Source organism: Anomaloglossus baeobatrachus, chromosome 6 (assembly GCF_048569485.1).
Source record: "Anomaloglossus baeobatrachus isolate aAnoBae1 chromosome 6, aAnoBae1.hap1, whole genome shotgun sequence".
Classification (NCBI taxonomy): domain Eukaryota; kingdom Metazoa; phylum Chordata; class Amphibia; order Anura; family Aromobatidae; genus Anomaloglossus; species Anomaloglossus baeobatrachus.
This window is the reverse complement of record NC_134358.1, coordinates 115,673,640-115,692,993: the sequence shown is the minus strand read 5'-3', so window position 1 is coordinate 115,692,993 and position 19,354 is coordinate 115,673,640. Positions and strand designations below refer to the sequence as shown.

General features: G+C 45.6%; 1 protein-coding gene across 1 annotated transcript in view; it reads left to right on the top strand.

Moving 5' to 3' along the window:
• Positions 1-207: 207 nt before the first annotated feature.
• Positions 208-19,354, top strand: part of ARFGEF1 (ARF guanine nucleotide exchange factor 1) — a 298,382-nt gene continuing 279,235 nt past the window's right edge. The window contains exon 1 of the mRNA XM_075353189.1: positions 208-642. Within this exon, the coding sequence (XP_075209304.1) occupies positions 546-642 (97 nt within the window). The 5' untranslated portion in view covers positions 208-545. The remainder of the gene's footprint in view (positions 643-19,354) is intronic.

Sequence of the window (19,354 nt, the reverse complement as noted above, 5' to 3'; positions counted from 1 at the left end):
CCTATCGTCCCTGGTCCTGGCCTCTCTTAGTCCTCCTCCTCTTTCCTTCCTCGTCCCGGCCTCTCTTCCACCTCCCTCCTTCTCCGGGGTCTCCTCTTTCTACCTCCCCCGGTCCCGGCCTCGCCTCCTCCTCCCACCTCCCCCGGTCCGGCCTCGCCTCCTCCTCCCACCTCCCCCGGTCTCGGCCTCGCCTCCTCCTCCCACCTTCCCCGGTCCCGGCCTCGCCTCCTTCTCCCACCTTCCCCGGTCCCGGCCCTCCCCCGGGTGTTGCTGCAGTGTCTGCTCTGGGCGGGTCTGTTCCTGACGTCGCTTCCTTCCAACATGGCGAGGAGAGGAGCCGAGCTTCCCTGAGCACCGAGCCCGTCACTGACAGCCGCCGCTGGTCCGGGGATACGGAGCTTCCAGCGCCCCCTCCGCCAGTGACAGGTGCAGACCGGGCTGTGATGGGGCGGCCTCCACCCGGACACCAGCACCCTGTCCGACATTAACCGGGAAATAACGCAGCCCCAAGCCGGAGGAGGCGCATTACACAGCGGAATCGCAACATGTTCCTAACCCGAGCCCTGGAGAAGATCCTCAGCGACAAGGAGGTGAAAAGGGCGCATCATGGCCAGCTGCGCAAAGCGTGCGAGGTGGCGCTAGGTGAGCGGGGACTGGGGGAAGAGGGGGCAATGGGGGACGGGGGGCTCAGTGCAAGGAGGACACATCACCAGTGTGTGATAATGAGGAGGGGACATCACCAGTGTGTGCTAATGAGAGGAGGGGACATCACCAGTGTGTGCTAATGAGAGGAGGGGACATCACCAGTGTGTGCTAATGAGAGGAGGGGACATCACCAGTGTGTGCTAATGAGAGGAGGGGACATCACCAGTGTGTGCTAATGAGAGGAGGGGACATCACCAGTGTGTGCTAATGAGAGGAGGGGACATCACCAGTGTGTGATAATGAGAGGAGGGGACATCACCAGTGTGTGAAAATGAGAGGAGGGGACATCACCAGTGTGTGCTAATGAGAGGAGGGGACATCACCAGTGTGTGATAATGAGAGGAGGGGACATCACCAGTGTGTGATAATGAGAGGAGGGGACATCACCAGTGTGTGATAATGAGAGGAGGGGACATCACCAGTGTGTGCTCATGAGAGAGGAGAGGACATCACCAGTGTGTGCTAATGAGAGAGGAGGGGACATCACCAGTGTGTGATAATGAGAGGAGGGGACATCACCAGTGTGTGATAATGAGAGGAGGGGACATCACCAGTGTGTGATAATGAGAGGAGGGGACATCACCAGTGTGTGATAATGAGAGGAGGGGACATCACCAGTGTGTGATAATGAGAGGAGGGGACATCACCAGTGTGTGATAATGAGAGGAGGGGACATCACCAGTGTGTGATAATGAGGAGGGGACATCACCAGTGTGTGCTAATGAGAGGAGGGGACATCACCAGTGTGTGATAATGAGAGGAGGGGACATCACCAGTGTGTGATAATGAGAGGAGGGGACATCACCAGTGTGTGATAATGAGGAGGGGACATCACCAGTGTGTGATAATGATGGGAGGCCTCACTAGTGCATAGTGTGTGGTTAGTGATAATGTGATAGATCAGGAAACAGATGTATTTTTTGCAGGGTCCATATACGAGGGTTGGTTAATTTGGGGTGCATTGTGTGCCAGGTCTGTAAATAGGAGGTCATCACATGACTGCAGGCCCTGTCCTGACTGATGTGACAGTGGGGGACTTTCTGGATGAAGTTTCTGTCCCATTCTGCAATGTCAGGTGATGGCGGCCTCGTCACTTGTAGATCTGCAATTTGTAGTAAAGAAATAAACTTTTTTTTTTTTTTCTCCCCCAATCCAATGGTAGACTAAACAAAGGAACGGTTTAGAATAGTTTGAGAAAATAAAATGTTCATAGAGTAAAGTTGTTCTCCGGGTCTGATATTGATGCCCTATTCTTGCCTGGCTGCCTCCACAGCAGCTGGTTGTTGGTGGAGCCAGGTGTCGGACCCTCGCCACCGATCTGATATTGATGAGCTACCCTCAATGTACGGCATCACGGTCATATGACTGGACATCCTCTGGGATGATGGTGGGATTATTATCTTCTTATCTTCATGGAGGGGCCATCTCCTAAGTCATGGTGGTGCCAGCATCACACTGCAGCTCCCCTTCCTCCACTTTCATTGATTCAGTTTAAAAAATAAAATCAGAATTTGTTATAGTATCCATGCGAAAATCCTGGATGTGCTTTGTGTATGTTTTTTAAAAGGGTTTCTTTTAAGATTGAACAGGACTTGGTTTTTGGGATCGGTATTAGTCTCAGCAGTCGGACCCCCAGTGATCGGAAAGTTATCCCCTCTCACTTACACACTTGAGAAGGCTCCTCTTAGACTGTAGCCCCTGCTTTTGGACCCTGCTTGCCCTGGTATGGAGCCTGTAGCCTCTATGGTCCAGTTAGTACGGAGCGGTTCAGGCGGAGATGATCTTCCAGGAGTAATGCTTCTATGGAGTGATACCGCCACATATTGATGGATAGATTATATATATAAAATATCCTCATATTGTGTCTGTACATGTCGCTATGAAGGATGGACCTCTGGTACAGTGGTCTCCTGCACTTCTGTGGAAGGCTCAGCACAGCTCCATAACTTAGGAGCTTTTAGGCTTTGTTCAAACGTTGCTTTAATTTATTCTGTAATTTTCTTTTTTTTCCAATATCAAGGAAAAAACATTGCAGTTCTGCAGCAATACATCTTTAACACAAATCAAAAAAACTTGAGAGCGTAGCCTTAGGGTTCATTCAGATGCCAGCTTTTCTCTCAGTGCCATCCGTGTTTTCCACAGAGCACTCGGACCTATTATTATAGTATCTCACATGTCCAAATTTTATTTAGTTTTTCCCTTTGGACTGAGTGTTCTGCACAAAATCACAGAGAGCTGTTTGGTATTGATCCGATTTCCAAACTCTGAGGCTATGTGCGCACTATGTCGTTTTACCCGCAAATTTACCCGCGGATTTGTTGCGGAAATTTCTTGAGAAAGGTTTGAAATCTTTCTGCAGACATTTCCCAGCAAAACCTATGGGAACAAAAAATAGCTGTGTGCATGCTGCGGATTTTTCTCAAGAAACTTTCTTGAGAAAATGAGCATGTCCATTATTTTCTGCAGGTAGCTGCGGTATACCCCCGGAATTTCACTCCATTCATTGTAATGTAATCGCGACATTCCGGGGATATACCGCAGGTAGCAAATGATGTGCGGTATACCCCCGGTATAGCCGCGATTTACCTGCGGGAATGCTCATCGCTGCCTGTGGTTTTGCAGGAAGTGATGTCATTATGCCAGGAAGAGGAAGCGGAGCAGAGTAAACACAGACGTCACACTCCCTGGACGCCGAACAGAAGCGCTTCCGTGTGACGTCCGGCGGGTGCCCGTGCAGTCTGTGTCCCACTGCAGCCCCGCCGCTGCACGCACAGCAGTGTCAGTGCCCGCAGTGTGTCAGTGTCTGCCCGCAGTATCAGCGGCTTGTCACCCTGCAGCGCAGGCAGACACTGACACTCAGCAATGCGTGCAGCCGCAGGGATGCCGAGCGCTGCTGTCAGGAGGTGAGATGAGATCATTACCTGCTGTGACGATCTCCTGCCTCCTGACGTCACCGCGGTCACTGCTGTCTATGCCCGTCTCGCGAGCGGCCCGAGACGGTGACGTCACGGGCTCTCGCGATACTGCTGACAACGCGGCGGGCATAGAAGTCAGTGACAGCGCTGATGGCAGGACTGCAGGAGATCATCACTGCAGGTAATGATCTCATCTATCCTCCTGACAGCAGCGCTTGTCATCCCCTGAAGTGACCTGGGCTATTGATGTTAGCTCAGGTCACTGCATTGCTCTCCCAGCCAATGGGGAACATTCTGTTCTTCATGGACTGGGACAGTGACTATGGTATGGATCGCCGTGGGACGCCCCCCCCTTATTGGATTACGCCGGACGTGGAATTGATTGTTCTTATCAATAAATTGGTGAAATAGGGAATGTGGGGAGTGTTTTTTTTTTTCTTCAAATAAAACTTTTTTTGTCTATTTTATATTTCTTACTGACTGGGTTTGTGATGTCAGGTATCTAATAGACGCGTGACATCACTAACCCCAGGGCTTGATGCCAGGTGACATTACACATCTGGCATCAACCCCAGATATTACCTCGTTAGCCACCGCACCAGGGCAACGGGATGAGTTGTGGCGAAGCGCCAGGATTGGCACGTCTAATGGATGCGCCACTTCTGGGGAGGCTGCAGCCTGCTATGTTTAGGCTGGGGAGTGTCCAAAAACAGTGGACCTCCCTAGTCTGAGAATATCAGACCCCAGCTGTCCGCTTTACCTTGGCTGGTGATCCAATTTGGGGGGGACCCCACGTTTTTTGTTTTAAATTATTTATTTAATGTAAAATAACAGCGTGGGGTGCCCTCTGTTTTGGATTACCAGCCAAGGTGAAGCTGCCAGCTGTGGTTTGCAGGCTGCAGCCGTCTGCTTTACTCTAGCTGGCTACAAAAATAGGGGGAACTCCACTTCATTTTTTTTTTTATTATTTATTTTTTGGCTAAATACAAGGCTAGGCACCCTTTAGTGCCACATGAAAGTCACTAAAGGGTGCCAGCTTAGAATATGCAGGGGGGAGGGACATTATATAGGTCTTTCTCATCTATCTATCCATCTATCCCTCTATCCATTATCTGTCTATCGATTATCTATCTATTATCTATACTATTTGTTTCTGTTCAGCATAAAAAAAACGCAGGGACCAACCTGCGGCAAAACCGCGGCAAAAACGCATGCGTTTTTCCTGCGGATTTGGTGCGTTTTTTTACCGCAGGTGCGGTAATCTTCAACTCCCAGAAGTTTCTCAAGAAATTTTCTTGAGAAAAATCACTTTTCTAGTGCGCACATAGCCTGATGGAGAAAACTAACTCTCTTCAAACTCCTGATTTTCTTTTTTTTTTTTTTTTTTTTTATATTTTTGTACAAGAAAAATACCACGAATGTGAATGAGGTCTTGTGGTGACTCTGTAGTGTAGGAGGTCTCCCTTTCCCTGCGTTCCTTGGTGTGGGGGTCCTGCACATTAGAAGCTTTAAACGTTGAGTATTTGGTGAGGTTTTTTTTTACCTCAGCAAGATAAAACCAAGATGCAGAAGTGGTGGCCATGTTTCTTTTATACTTTTCCTGTGTTACATTCCTCGTTTTGGATACAAATATTGATAAACTCACCAAATACTGAGGTAAAAAAACCCCTCACCAAATACTGAGGTAAAAAACCCCTCACCAAATGCTGAGGGAAAAAAACCCCTCACCAAATACTAAGGTAAAAAACCCCTCACCAAATACTGAGTAAAAAAAAACCCTCACCAAATACTGAGTAAAAAAAACCCCTCACCAAATACTGAGGTAAAAAAAACCCCTCACCAAATACTGAGGTAAAAAAAACCCCTCACCAAATACTGAGGTAAAAAAAACCCCTCACCAAATACTGAGGTAAAAAAAACCCTCACCAAATACTGAGGTAAAAAAAACCCTCACCAAATACTGAGGTAAAAAAAACTCACCAAATACTGAGGTAAAAAAAACTCTCACCAAATACTGAGGTAAAAAAAACTCTCACCAAATACTGAGGTAGAAAACCCCCCTCACCAAATACTGAGGTAGAAAACCCCCCTCACCAAATACTGAGGTAGAAAAACCCCCTCACCAAATACTGAGGTAGAAAAACCCCCTCACCAAATACTGAGGTAAAAAAAAACCCCTCTCCAAATACTGAGGTAAAAAAAAAACCCTCACCAAATACTGAGTAAAAAAAAAACCCTCACCAAATACTGAGGTAGAAAAACCCCCTCACCAAATACTGAGGTAAAAAAACCCCTCACCAAATACTGAGGCCGCCACCATTATCCCTATGGCTGGCATGTGCACAGTGCTCTGTTCACATTATTATTGAATTCTTCACTAAAAAGGGTCCGGAGTCAGTGTGCACACACCACCAACTCCAGCGTCATTTTATTGAAGACACAGTGTCTGCAAATATCGTCTGAAACAGACTGGTGATATTCCCAGAGACATTGTCTTCAATAACATGGCGCCAGAGTTGGCGTTCTGCACAAGAATTCATCTACAACGTGAACATAGCTCTGAGCATGTGGTGGCTTGGGACAGAATGACACGTTCAGCATAATATAGTGAATTAATATACAGTGGCACCTTGGTTTAAGAGTAACATGGTTTGAGAGTGTTTTGCAAGAGAAGCAAAGCTTTTTAAAAAATTGTAACTTGGTTTAAGAGCAATGATTTGCAATAAGAGCAAATTCCCACTGTGCACACTTCTGATTCTGTCCTTTCATCGCGCTGTGACCCGCTCTGGAGGTAACTTTCTGTCCATATGTATTGTACACAGTATACCATTGTACAGTACAGTATATACTATTTAGCATGTCTCTCAATTTGCATTTGTGGATACAGTATTGTACTCTTTCTGCTAACCAGTACACCACATTGCTTGTACTGTATCTCTCGCACACGAACAATTCTATTGGAAACTAATGTGCAGTTTAATTTGTTTTGTTTTTTACTGTACAGTATTGTGTATTAGTGTACTGTAATAATTTTATGAATACAGTACATTATTTTGTATTACTGTAATAAATTTGTAAAAATACAGTAAATATTTTTGGCTTGTGGAACAAATTGTCTGCGTTTCAATTATTTCCTATGGGAAAATTCGCTTTGATATAAGAGTAATTTGGTTTAAGAGCACACTCCCGGAACCAAATCTGCTCGTAATCCAAGGCTCCACTGTATATGTGTTTATTGGCAGATAATGGACAGCAGCAGCGTGTGGTGGTTGACGTTGGTGAAGTCAGTGAATTTGGCCGCATGTGTTTGTATATATTGGCAGTTAACAGTGAGCAGCAGTGCACTGCACACCCTTGTGGTCGGTGCAATGATGTCAGTGACCTCGGCCAGCGCTGGCAGTGCTGTACCTGCCTTCGCAGCTCCTCCACCTCCTGCTTCACAGATGTCCTCTGAGACACCACTGCCGGCCTCTTTTTATACACACAGCACCGTGCAGCCTCCTCGGAGACCCTGCACTCCCCAGTGCAGAAGCCAAACTCCTTGCATCCTGCAACCCCGTCCCGCACACTCCATTTCCTGCATCACGGCGTGCCTGTCAGCAGCTTCTCTACAGGGGCAGCCTTCTTTAGGTAACTTGATGTCCGCACGCTGCTGACCTTCCTCACCATGACATGTGTGATGCGGCCGTTTTTTTCGCCTGTCCCCTCGGTCACCATGACGCTAGTGTGGGCAGTACTGCGATAACGTGAACATTGCTCTGTTCATGTGCCGACTCGGATTCAAATAGAAGGTTGTGTTCAGCATTATATTAGCCTTTTTTTTTTTTTTCCTGCAAAAAAACCCCCAGATGTCACTGGTGGTAAAAATGGACATATAGACCATAGATGGCTAAAAACCGATCCAGCACACAGAGGACAACTGAATTTTTTAAAATCTTATTTGTGTTCCCCGCCCTCAAAAGAATAAAAATAAGGCCTTACTTAACGAGTTTTTCAAGCAGAACTTACTGAAAGGGAACCTGCCACCAGATTTGGTTACTATAAGCTGCGGCCACTGGGCTCTTGCCCTTCTTCTGAAGCCGGGGTGCATGTTGTGTCCAGGCGCACGACAGTACTTTGCTCTGCCCTGCCCTGGCATTTTTTTCCCCTGATGCGTCTGTGTTGTATGCTTTTTCTGATGGGTTATGGTCAGTGTTATTTTTTTTTTTTTTTATAGGGTTTATCCATAGTTTTTCAAATTGTCTCTTCAGGGAGGAAGTAGACAAACTCTAGTGTCACCTATTGGAAGTAGCAATCCTAAAAGTCAAAGTGACCCTCCAACGAGCCTTGTCATATGACTAAGGCTATGTGCGCACGTTGCGTATTTGCATGCAGTTACGCTGCGCTCTGCACCGCAGCGTAACTGCATGCATCCTGCGTCCCCAGCATAATCTATGAAGATTGTGCAGGAGACATGCGCACGTGGCGTCTTAGAGCGCAGTGATTCGGCTGCTGCCCGAAGCGTGCCTTCTAAGAAGTGACATGTCACTACTTTCCTGCGCTCTGCATGCATCCCCCGCTCTGTCTATGGGAGGGGCTGCACTCAGAGCGCATGGAATTGGCTTTTTTTTCACTACGGACTCTTTCTGCAGCGATTTGAAGCACACGTGTGCTGTTCAAATCGCTGCAGAAATTTCTGCAGGGACAGTACGCAACGTGCGCACATAGCCTTTGGATTTATGCCAGATCAGAACCTCAATTTGCAGACATGGTGTTTCTGGGTGATTGCCCCTCATCAGTGCAAAGTATGAGATCTGATCTGGCTGTATGAGAAGCTAAGAGTTTATTTTTTCTTCCAACTGAAAAAAATTGCTGAAACTTTGCTTATAAACCTTGAGAGAACTCAGACTATTGTTTTTTGTGTACAAGAAAAATCACTGACTCCTGACATTGATGACCCATAGCGTGATTATTAATCCTCTAGACTTGGCAATAACCCCACACAGTTTATAATTACATTTTTGCAAATTACTGCCCTACATATGTGGTACCTATGGGTTTTAGTGAAATGCATGCAATTTGTATTTGTAAAAAAATCTATATCCTTGTGTTTTATCATCAATTTTTTACCATTTGGCCCCTACAGCCTCCGTGTGTCACCGTACATCAGAGGCTGCAGAGTAGGTCAGTGCAGTAGTTATCACTGTTTGGGTCTTAGCTTTACTTTGATGAGGTCACATATCAGTTTGGAAAATATTTTAGGAGAAAATAAGAAAAAAAAAAATCTGCAATTCCGCCAAATTTGCAGCAAACTGAAATCCACGCTGAATTCTCCACAAACAAGAATTGACATTCTGCACAGCTGGTCAGTTTCTACTCATACATTTTAGCAACGTGTTGATGAGATTTGTTAATATCTCGTATATTCGGCTGGTTCTGTGTTATGTTGTGGAATTCTGCAACAAATATGGAACGTGTGAACTTGATGTTAAAGGCGTAAATGTTACTTCTGCTCAGATGAAATGTGAACGCTGCAGCCAATCCGCAACTTCTGACTTGTTGAAGCTTTCCTATGACGACCCTGTGTCCCCTGCCAATCTTGGGCCTCATTCAGACTTCTGTTTTTTATATACCATGGGGGAAATAAGTACTGAACACATCGCCAAGTAAATATATTTCTAAAGCTGCTTTGTCACGAATTTCTCACCAGATGTCAGTAACAACCCATCCAATCCACACAGACAAAGAAGTGAAACCATAGATATCCAAAAATGTAATAATGCGTAATAATGAGAAATGACACACAGAAAAATTATTGAATAAACTTACTGAGTTGTCTTTAATACTTTGTACATTAGCCTTTGTTGTTGATTACAGCTTCAATTTGCCTCCTGTATGGAGAAACTAGTCGTATGCATTGCCCAGGTGTGATTTTGGGCCATTCTTCCACACGATCACTCTTCACATCCTGAAGAATCCATGGGCGTCTTCTCTGAGCTTTAGTTCCTTCCATAATTTTTTCTTTGGATGCTGGTCACATGATTGTCTGGGCCATTCTAGCTGCTTTATTTTCTGCCTCTGAAACCAATTGAGCGTTTCGTTGGCTGTGTGATTGGGGTAATTATTTTGTTGACATGTCCACCCTTGTGTCATCTTCATTATTCTCGTAGATGTCAGCAGGATTTTTATCAAGAATGTCGAGGTATATTTGTCCATTCATCCTTCCTTCGGTTATATGAACTTTGCAGTGCCTTATGCTGAAAAACAGCCCCACATCATGATGTCCCCACCTCCAAACTTCACTGTTAGTGCGGTGTTCTCAGGGTGATATGCAGTGCCTTTTGATCTCCAAACATGGTGTGTATTATGGCATCCTTTGCTCTCATCTCACCAGTCTCCCAGTATTTCACAGGCCTTGCTATATGTTAGTGAGCAAACTTTAAATGCTCTTGAACTTTCTTTTTGTTTAGCAATAGAGTCTTGCGTGATGAGCGTGAATACGGGCCATGGAGGTTGAATGCATTACTTATTGTTTTCTTTGAAACAATTTTACCTGCTGATCTGGGCTGTTTCTGTAGCTCTCCACAGGGGGATTTTGGCCCTTGGACAACTCTTTTGATAATTATTTTCACTTCTCGGTCTGAAATCTTGGTTGGCGCACCTGGCCATGGTAAGTTTCTGGTGAAATGTTCTTTCCACTTCTGAATTATGGCACCAGCAGTGCTCACTGGAACCTTCAGTAGTTTGGAAATTCTTCCGTAACCAATGCTATCAGCATGTTTTGCAGCAATAAGGTTGCGATGGTTTTGAGACAGCTCACTGGTTTTACTCATCATCCGATATTTCTTGTGTGACACTTTGGTAACGATACACCATTTTATAGGCCATAAGTTGAACCAGCGGATGTTATTTTTCATTAAGCGACAGAATTGTTTTCTAATTACTGTTAGATTTTAGCTGGTGTCAAGACTGTCCATGGCTTTTTGCACGTCTCTTCATGTGTTCAATACTTTATCTCATTAACTTTAATTTCGGGACATTTATGGTTTGATTTCTTTGCTTGTGTGGATTGGATGGGTTGTTACCAACATCTGGTGAGAAATCTGCGTCAATAGCACCTTTAGAAATATATTTACATAGAAAATTGTTGACTTGTTCAATATTTATTTCACCCACTGTACATGTTCCACCTGTGTTTTTCACTGTGCAGATGATCGGATTTTCGGTCCCATTATGTTCCGACAAAACATCAGATCAGTCAGACTGTTATTCAATGAGGCGGTGCACATAAAGAATTTTTTTTTTTTTTGCCCTGACCAAGTGGTCCGAGGAAAGAAATTGCAATGTGCACGATTTGACTCCGTAAATCTGTTGGCACTCACCGTTCAAGCCTATGCGTATGTGAAAAAAATTTGAACCGCACTTGGATGACGCCCGACTGTGGTCAGATTTTCACTGACTGTTAGAATGGAGAAGGTGGAGAATTATTATTATTTTTTTTTTTTTTTATTCTCCACATCTGAGAAAAACGTATTCTACTGTTCAGACTTGGATCAGAGTCTCATTAGTGTGATTGGACCATTTTTTTCTCAGATGGAGAAAGTTCAGTCGTGTGACCCTAGCCTTAAAATAAGAACCCATTATAGACAGTGGACATAGTCACATGTACATGAAAAATCACAGTTTCGGATTTTGATCCGTATCACAGTTTACTAGTCTATAGGTCCTTGAAAATGACAGACAGGCTATATGCACACGCGTTTTTTTGTGATCACAAAGTTGCAGCGTTTTTGGCCGCAAAAAGGCGCACAAAAAAGTACCCGCGGTAAAGATGCATGAATTTTTTGCTGCGTTTTTGTTGTGTTTTTTCCAATACATTGCATGGGTGAAAAACGCTGGCAAAAATGCAGAAATAATTTGACATGTTGCATCTTTGTGGTCACCACAAAAACGCACCTAAAACAAAACTGCACTGTGCGGACAGCAAAAATGAAAACTCATAGACTTTGCTGGGGAAGGAAGTGCATGCAGTTTTTAGACCAAAAACACACCCGAAAAACACGCAAAAACGCTGCGAAAAGCAGAGCGTGCACACATAGCCTAAATGTACGCCATCCATGTGCTGTCCGACCGTTTCTCACCTTTGAAACTGCAAAAACCCTTACTGTCGCTCTTATTTATTCTCGTCTGGACTATTGCAACTCCTTAGGCCGCTTTCACATTGCTTTTTTTACCTAAGTTCACTGGTCGGGGCATCTGTCCGAAACCCCCTCCCACCCCGGTTGTCCGCCTGCAGAAAACGTATATGTTTGAAAATGGAGCAAAACCAAGCACATGCTGACTCAGTCTGCTCCATTATAGTCAATAGTCCTGTTGGCGTATGCGTCAGAAACCTGTTTTCCGGGAGGATGGGTTAGAATAGATGCCTTGATGGGACCAGTGAACGTAGGTAAAAATGCAATGAGAAAGCGGCCTTACTGATCAGTCTCCCTCTGACTAAACTTTCTCCTCTCCAATCCATCCTGAATGCAGCAGCCAGGGTCATATTCCTCTCCAGCCGCTTCACTGATGCCTCCACTAATCTGGCTACCTATCAGCTACAGAATACAATACAATTATATGTCTCACCCACAAAGCCCTCCATAGTTCTGCACCACCTTATATCTCATCCCTCATCTCTGTGTATCATCCTACCCGCCCCCTCCGTTGTGCAAATCATCTTAGACTAACATCCTCCATAATACGAACCTCACACCTCTGTCTCCAAGACTTTTCTCGTGCCGCGCCAGTTTTCTGGAATGCGCTACCCCAAAGAATGTGACTAATATGCAGCCCCCAAGTTTTTAAGCGTCCATTAAAAACACATCTTAGACAAGCTTCATCATAACTTACAGACCTAACTCTCCCCCGTCCCACCTTCTAAATGCTATTCATAACCTTCTCTCTCCTATTTCTGTCCTCACATCATACATACAACCAATAGCACATAAGTGCGCCTAAAAGGTTACTGTCTAATGACCGGATCATTCAAGTTTATATGAAATCATAAATTATCATAACTATGGCCAGACCAGACACTACAAGTGTGCTTTACCTTTTGTGTCCCCCTATCTCCCCATAGATTGTACGTTTCGAGCAGGGCCCTCATTCCTATTGTAGCTGCTGAATTATATGCTATATTGTCTTGTTTTTGTCTGTACAACCCCCCACCTGATTGTAAAGTGCTACGGAATATGTTGGCGCTATAAAAATAAACTTGGCATGGCACGGTGGCTCAGTGGTTAGCACTGCAGCCTTGCAGCGCTGGGGTCCTGGGTTCAAATCCCGCTAAGGACAACATCTGCAAGGAGTTTGTATGTTCTCCCCGTGTTTGCGTGGGTTTCCTCCGGGTACTCCGGTTTCCTCCCACACTCCAAAGACATACTGATTGGGGCTCACAATCTAGAGTCCCTATGGGGACAGTGTTGCCAATGTATGTAAAGCGCTGTGGAATCAATAGCGCTATATAAATGAATAAATTATTATTATTATTATTATTACTGATTGGTCTATGTTTTTGGCCTTTAATGCAGCCTTACCCCAACAGACTAATGGAGGATGCAGTGCTGAGTACTGATAAGGGGCTGTTAAGTAATGGACAACCCCTCTAAAGAAATTTTGCAAAGGGTAAAACCTCCATGATTGATATTTAGGTGCGAGTGACCCCTGGACAGTACTCGGCCATTGATTTAATTATTGGTCTTTGTGGATTTTGTGAGAAATTACAATATTGAAGCGCGCGCCTCGATTTTCAGATCTGATTTTCCCCACCTTGCTCTGTGAGCGTATAGACTGACACAAAACTGATGGAAAGTACTAAGAAGCAGATGAGTTTTACTTCGCTTTTCTGAATACAGCCAAATAATGAATTTGATGCTTAATTACGCAAAAACACTAATTTCTGCCTAATGAGAGAGAAACTTTGCTTTCTGGTCCTGAGAAAGTGTTATTCTGGCGCGGTGCCATGTGGCGGGCGAGCTGCGCGTCCCCACACCCTGCGTCCTCACTGTGCGGATGTGACGTCCCAGGGGAATACATTAACCTTCAAAGGCCTGAGGTAACAGGTGGAGCAGGTTGTGTGATGAGTAATGGCTGTCACCATAGAGATGGCAGCGGCGCCTGCACCTCACCCAACACCTAGTTTCCTTTATGACCAAGCAGCTCTCGGCTGAGACGTGACGCTGCTGATCTCCACAGACAATGCCTGGTGCCTGTGCCAGTGTCAGTCTCTTCTTGGCGGCGCTTCACTGTGCTGTTACCCTGATGATTTCCATCTGTGTTGTACACTCACCCGTCCTGTCAGGCTGCGTTCAGTTCACACTGAAGGGTTTTTTTTTTCCGGGAGTGTTTTTCTTCTACTGTCAAAAGACAGTAAGCTGTTAAAGACTTGACCTGACCGTTCATCATGAGTTTTCCATCTCTGGAGACGCTGTATACGTTAGAAGACAAAAGTACTTTTTCTTTTTTTTTCTTTTTTTCTTTTTTTACGTTTTGCCAGTGATTTTTCTTAAAAGAAACCCCAAAAACTAATAGCAGTTTCCTTCATTGTTAAATGGATTTTTATACAACATCTGGAAAACTTCCAAAACGCTGAAAAAATGATTAAAAGAATCAAAACGTGCACACGAAACAACTAAACATGCTAAAAACGAAGACTATTAAAAAAAAAAAAAAAATTACTGGTGTTTTTCTCCGGAAAAACCTGGTGGGTTAACCCCCCCACCCCATGCACAAACCTTAATGCTAGTGCTTTAACCTACTCGTTGCCGGGCTGGGGTGCAGATCCTCTGCGTCGTCACGGGGTGGCCTGGCCCGGTTTTGTTGCCCCGGGGCGTACAGAAAGGGAGAAAGGATAGGGGATGGTTCCTGGAGCGTGTCACCGGTTGCAGTGGGACAGGGTTCTCAGCCTCCGCTGCAGTCCGAATGGAGTGGTCATGACGCCACCTGTGGTATGCTACCAGGTAGGCGGCCGCCGCTGCAGGGTTTCTCACTGGGGCAGGTGTTGGGTGCAGCTGGGATGGTATCACTCATCTCCACCTGTGCGGAGCGATACCATCCCGGCTACACCCAACACCTGCCCCAGTGAGGAGGAGTCCGCTATCGGTAGATCTTGTGGGACGGAGGAGTTCAGCAAGGGTCGCTGGGGAGAAGCAGGCGGCTGCTTCCACAGGGCCGGTGCTACTACACGGTGCAGAGTCCTAGGGCAAGTTATACTTCATGTTGGCTGCTAACATCTGCAGGACGGAAAGATTTCAAGTCTCCCGTCCACCACCCAAATAACTCGAGGCATAGTGATACACTGGATCCAGGACTGAGTTCAGCGGCTCGTCCCAAGGCGAGGATCAACTTCACCTGTGACAGAGCTGGCACACTTAAACAACCAAGGGGGTCCCCAAGGTGCTTCGTGCCACGGGGATCGACACATCGCATCTTAGAGAAGGAGAGACCCACAGAGACTGCCATACCGGACCTAACCTCTGACCTACCCGGGATCGACCAGAGCTTCATCACGGCAGAGACCAGTACCCAGGGTGCGGCACTAGCACCTTCTCTTTACTCTTTTCACGTTCTGCCATATAAGAAAGAAATCCTGATAAAGCTAAGGGCATGTTCACACGTAGCAGATCTGCTGCAGATTCCTGCTCAGCATGTCTCCAGCACAATTGCAGTGAAGCCGGCCTGTGTTATCTGTGGATTTGCCGCAGATTTCACTCTTTACACTGCAAAGGTTGAGAGAAAATCTGCGATAAATCCCGCAATTGGAATTGACAAGTTACAGATAAAATCCGAAATGTGTATCAGCAATGTGTAGATGAGATTAGTTGACATTTTTTTTTTTCTTTCAGCAATTCTGGATTTTCTGCACTAACATTTGCAAGAACATTTAGGCTATGTGCGCACTAGAAAAGTGATTTTTCTCAAGAAAATTTCTTGAGAAACTTCTGGGAGTTGAAGATTACCGCACCTGCGGTAAAAAAACGCACCAAATCCGCGGGGAAAACGCATGCGTTTTTGCCACGGTTTTTCCACAGGTTGGTACCTGCGGTTTTTTTATGCTGTAACTACTGCAATAAATAATATAGATAATAGATAATCAATAGACAGATAATGGATAGAGAAAAAGATGGATAGATGAATAGATAGATAATAGATCGATAGATGCGAAATATATATATAATGTCCCACCCCCTGCATATTCTAACCTGGCACCCTTTAGTGACTTTCATGTGGCACTAAAGGGTGCCTAGCCTTGTATTTAGCCATAAAATAAATAAATAATTAAAAAAAAAACACGTGAGGTCCCCCCATCTTTTGTAGCCAGCTAGGGTAAAGCAGACGGCTGCAGCCTGCAGACCACAGCTGGCAGCTTCACCTTGGCTGGTAATCCAAAACAGAGGGCACCCCACGCTGTTATTTTACATTAAATAAATAATTTAAAACAAAAAACGTGGGGTCCCCCCCAAATTGGATCACCAGCCAAGGTAAAGCGGACAGCTGTGGTCTGATATTCTCAGACTAGGGAGGTCCACTGTTATTGGACACTGCCCAGTCTAAAAATAGCAGGCCGCAGCCTCCCCAGAAGTGGCGCATCCATTAGACGTGCCAATCCTGGCGCTTCGCCCCAACTCATCCCGTTGCCTTGGTGCGGTGGCAAACGAGGTAATATATGGGGTTGATGCCAGATGTGTAATGTCACCTGGCATCAAGCCCTGGGGTTAGTGATGTCACGCGTCTATTAGATACCTGACATCACAAACCAGTCAGTAAGAAATCAAAAATAGACAACAAAAAAAGTTTTATGTGAAAAAACACTCCCCACATTCCCTCTTTCACCAATTTATTGAAAAGAACAATCAATTCCACGTCCGGCGTAATCCAATGAGGGGGGTCCCACGGCGATCCATACCATAGTCACTGTTCCATTCAATGAAGAACAGAATGTTCCCCATTGGCTGGGAGAGCAATGCAGTCACCTGAGCTAACATCAATAGCCCAGGTCACTGCAGGGGATGACGAGCGCTGCTGTCAGGAGGATAGATGAGATCATTACCTGCAGTGATGATCTCCTGCAGTCCTGCCATCAGCGCTGTCACTGCCTTCTATGCCCGCCGCGTTGTCAGCAGTATCGCGAGAGCCCGTGACGTCACCGCCAGTGACAGTCTCGGGCCGCGGGCATAGACGGCAGTGACAGCGGTGACGTCAGGAGGCAGGAGATCGTCACAGCAGGTAATGATCTCATCTCACCTCCTGACAGCAGCGCTCGGCATCCCCACGGCTGCACGCATTGCTGAGTGTCAGTGTCTGCCTGCGCTGCAGGGTGACAAGCCGCTGATACTGCGGGCAGACACTGACACTGCTGTGCGTGCAGCTGCGGGGCTGGAGCGGGACACAGGCTACACGGGCACCTGCCGGACGTCACACGGAAGTGCTTCTGTGCGGCGTCCAGGGAGTGTGACGTGTGTGTTTACTCTGCTCCGCCTCCTCTTCCTTGCATAATGACATCACTTCCTGCAAAACCGCAGGGAGCGATGAGCATTATCGCAGGTAAATCGCGGCTATACCGGGGGTATACAACACATCATTTGCTACCTGCGGTATACCCCCGGAATTTTGCGATTACATTACAGTGAATGGAGCGAAATTCCGGGGGTATACCGCAGGTACCTGAGGAAAATAATGGAAGAAAGAAAAAATCCAGCTTCCGGAGTAGTAGTAAAACTGATGCAAAATTTTATTAAAGGACGTAAAATTAATGTGGTGACAAAAATAGGGAGCCCATATGCGGCGTAAGGCTACGCGTTTCGAACGCTGCCTGCGTTCTTTGTCAAGCCTGGAAAATAATGGACATGCTCATTTTCTCAAGAAATTTCCGCAGCAAATCTGTGGGTAAATCCGCGGGTAAAACGGCCTAGTGCGCACATAGCCGAGAAATACCTACAAGTTGGCATCAAATAGGGCACTTCAATTAACAAATGAGCCTATACAACTACAGGAGTATATACTACAAAAAAAATCAATTGTATACATTGTTTTTTATTCTTTATTGATAAACTATACACTAAAAATATTAAAAGGAACACCAGACAGAGGGCACACAGTGGCAGAGTTGTCATAGGTATCAATTAACCCCTTGTACAGATATACTATTAGCTATGGAAAAACAATCATCATACCCAGCTTAATATAGTACAATTCCCTCTGTATAGAACCAATGAAAATTCTGTAAGTCATTCAGTACGTTCAAATGAACAATATTCCTAAAACGGAGAAATCCCACAACCTAAATAGCAGAGAGAAGAAATATTTTGATGTAAAAAAATCAAATTTATAAACCAAATGTAAACAAAGGTCACAGGATCGTCCACAGGCATCACCCAAATAGGGAAAAAGGGAGAAATTGTTGCCAAAGACAAGCAAGTGCATTCATAAAGCAAGCAGGTAACGACCAGTCTATTTGGCCATAGAAAAAGTTTTCACAAGAAACAACTCCCCTATATAAATATCAGACAAGTGTCAGAGAACAAAATATACCACTGCTGCCGCCACCGCAGACCCCAAGGACGCACATTTCGCATTTAGCTTTTTCAAACATTTGCAGCAGACACGCAGGTGTGAACATAGCTGTAGGAAGTTGAGATGCAGTGCTAATGTAAAATCTGCAGACTATGGGACCAGCGTTGTGGAAGAGATTGTAAAGTGCTGCACAATATAAAAAAAACTTTATTATTAAGATATTTAAAGGGAATCTGTCACCAGGTTTTTCCACCTAATCTGAGAGCAGCATGATGAAGGAAAAGAGACCCCCGATTCCAGTGACTTGTCACTTACTGGGCTGTTTAGTGTACTTTTGATAAAATCACAGTTTAATCAGCAGTAATTATCAATACAGGACTACTTAGCCTGCTGCCAGGTAGTCTAGCAGCGGCATGAGCTCTGTATAAGGGCTCTTTTCCATCTGCGATTTTCATGGGTGAGTGCAATCCGATAAAAAATCGGACCAATGCTAATCAATGAGACAATATGCTGCGTTTTGCACCGAGTCTCGGCTCCCGCGTGTGTAAAATCACACTGCACTCGCATGTTATGTGACTGCAGTGCGGTGCACGTAGAGACAGACAACGAAGGAGATGTGGAGAAAGTGCTCCCTCCAACCTTCTCTGCTCCTGTGATGCGTTCTCCAGATCGGATCACAGTCGCATGACTTTCGGCTGATACCCACAGCAGAGGTTCATCAGCATATCGCTTCCCGTGCTTCTGCACCAGAAGCGGTATACAAGTGGAAAAGAGCCCTAACTACTATATCTGCAGCAGAGAAAACATTAATCTTATCAAAATGACAGCAAACGGCTCAGTAAGTGACACATCGCTGGAATCAGGGTCTCTGTCTCTACATTATGCTGCTCTCAGATGGGGGGAGCAAAAACCTGGTGAGAAAAACCGCAACCGTTTTTTTTGCATAAACTTACATTAGTGCCATATTGTGCCGCATGGCCTTGCGTTCCGTCCGGTTTTTGCCGCATGCGTCAGATTTAGCCGATGCGGCGGGCGGATAGAACGTTGCCTGGCACGTTTTTTTGTCCAGCACAAAAAACCGCATCGTGCCGCATCCGACCGATGCGGCGCGATTTGCAATGCATGTCTATGGACGCCGCATGCGTTTTTTCCTACTGCGCATGCTCAGTAGCCTGCCACAAGCGGCAAAAACCGGACGGGCC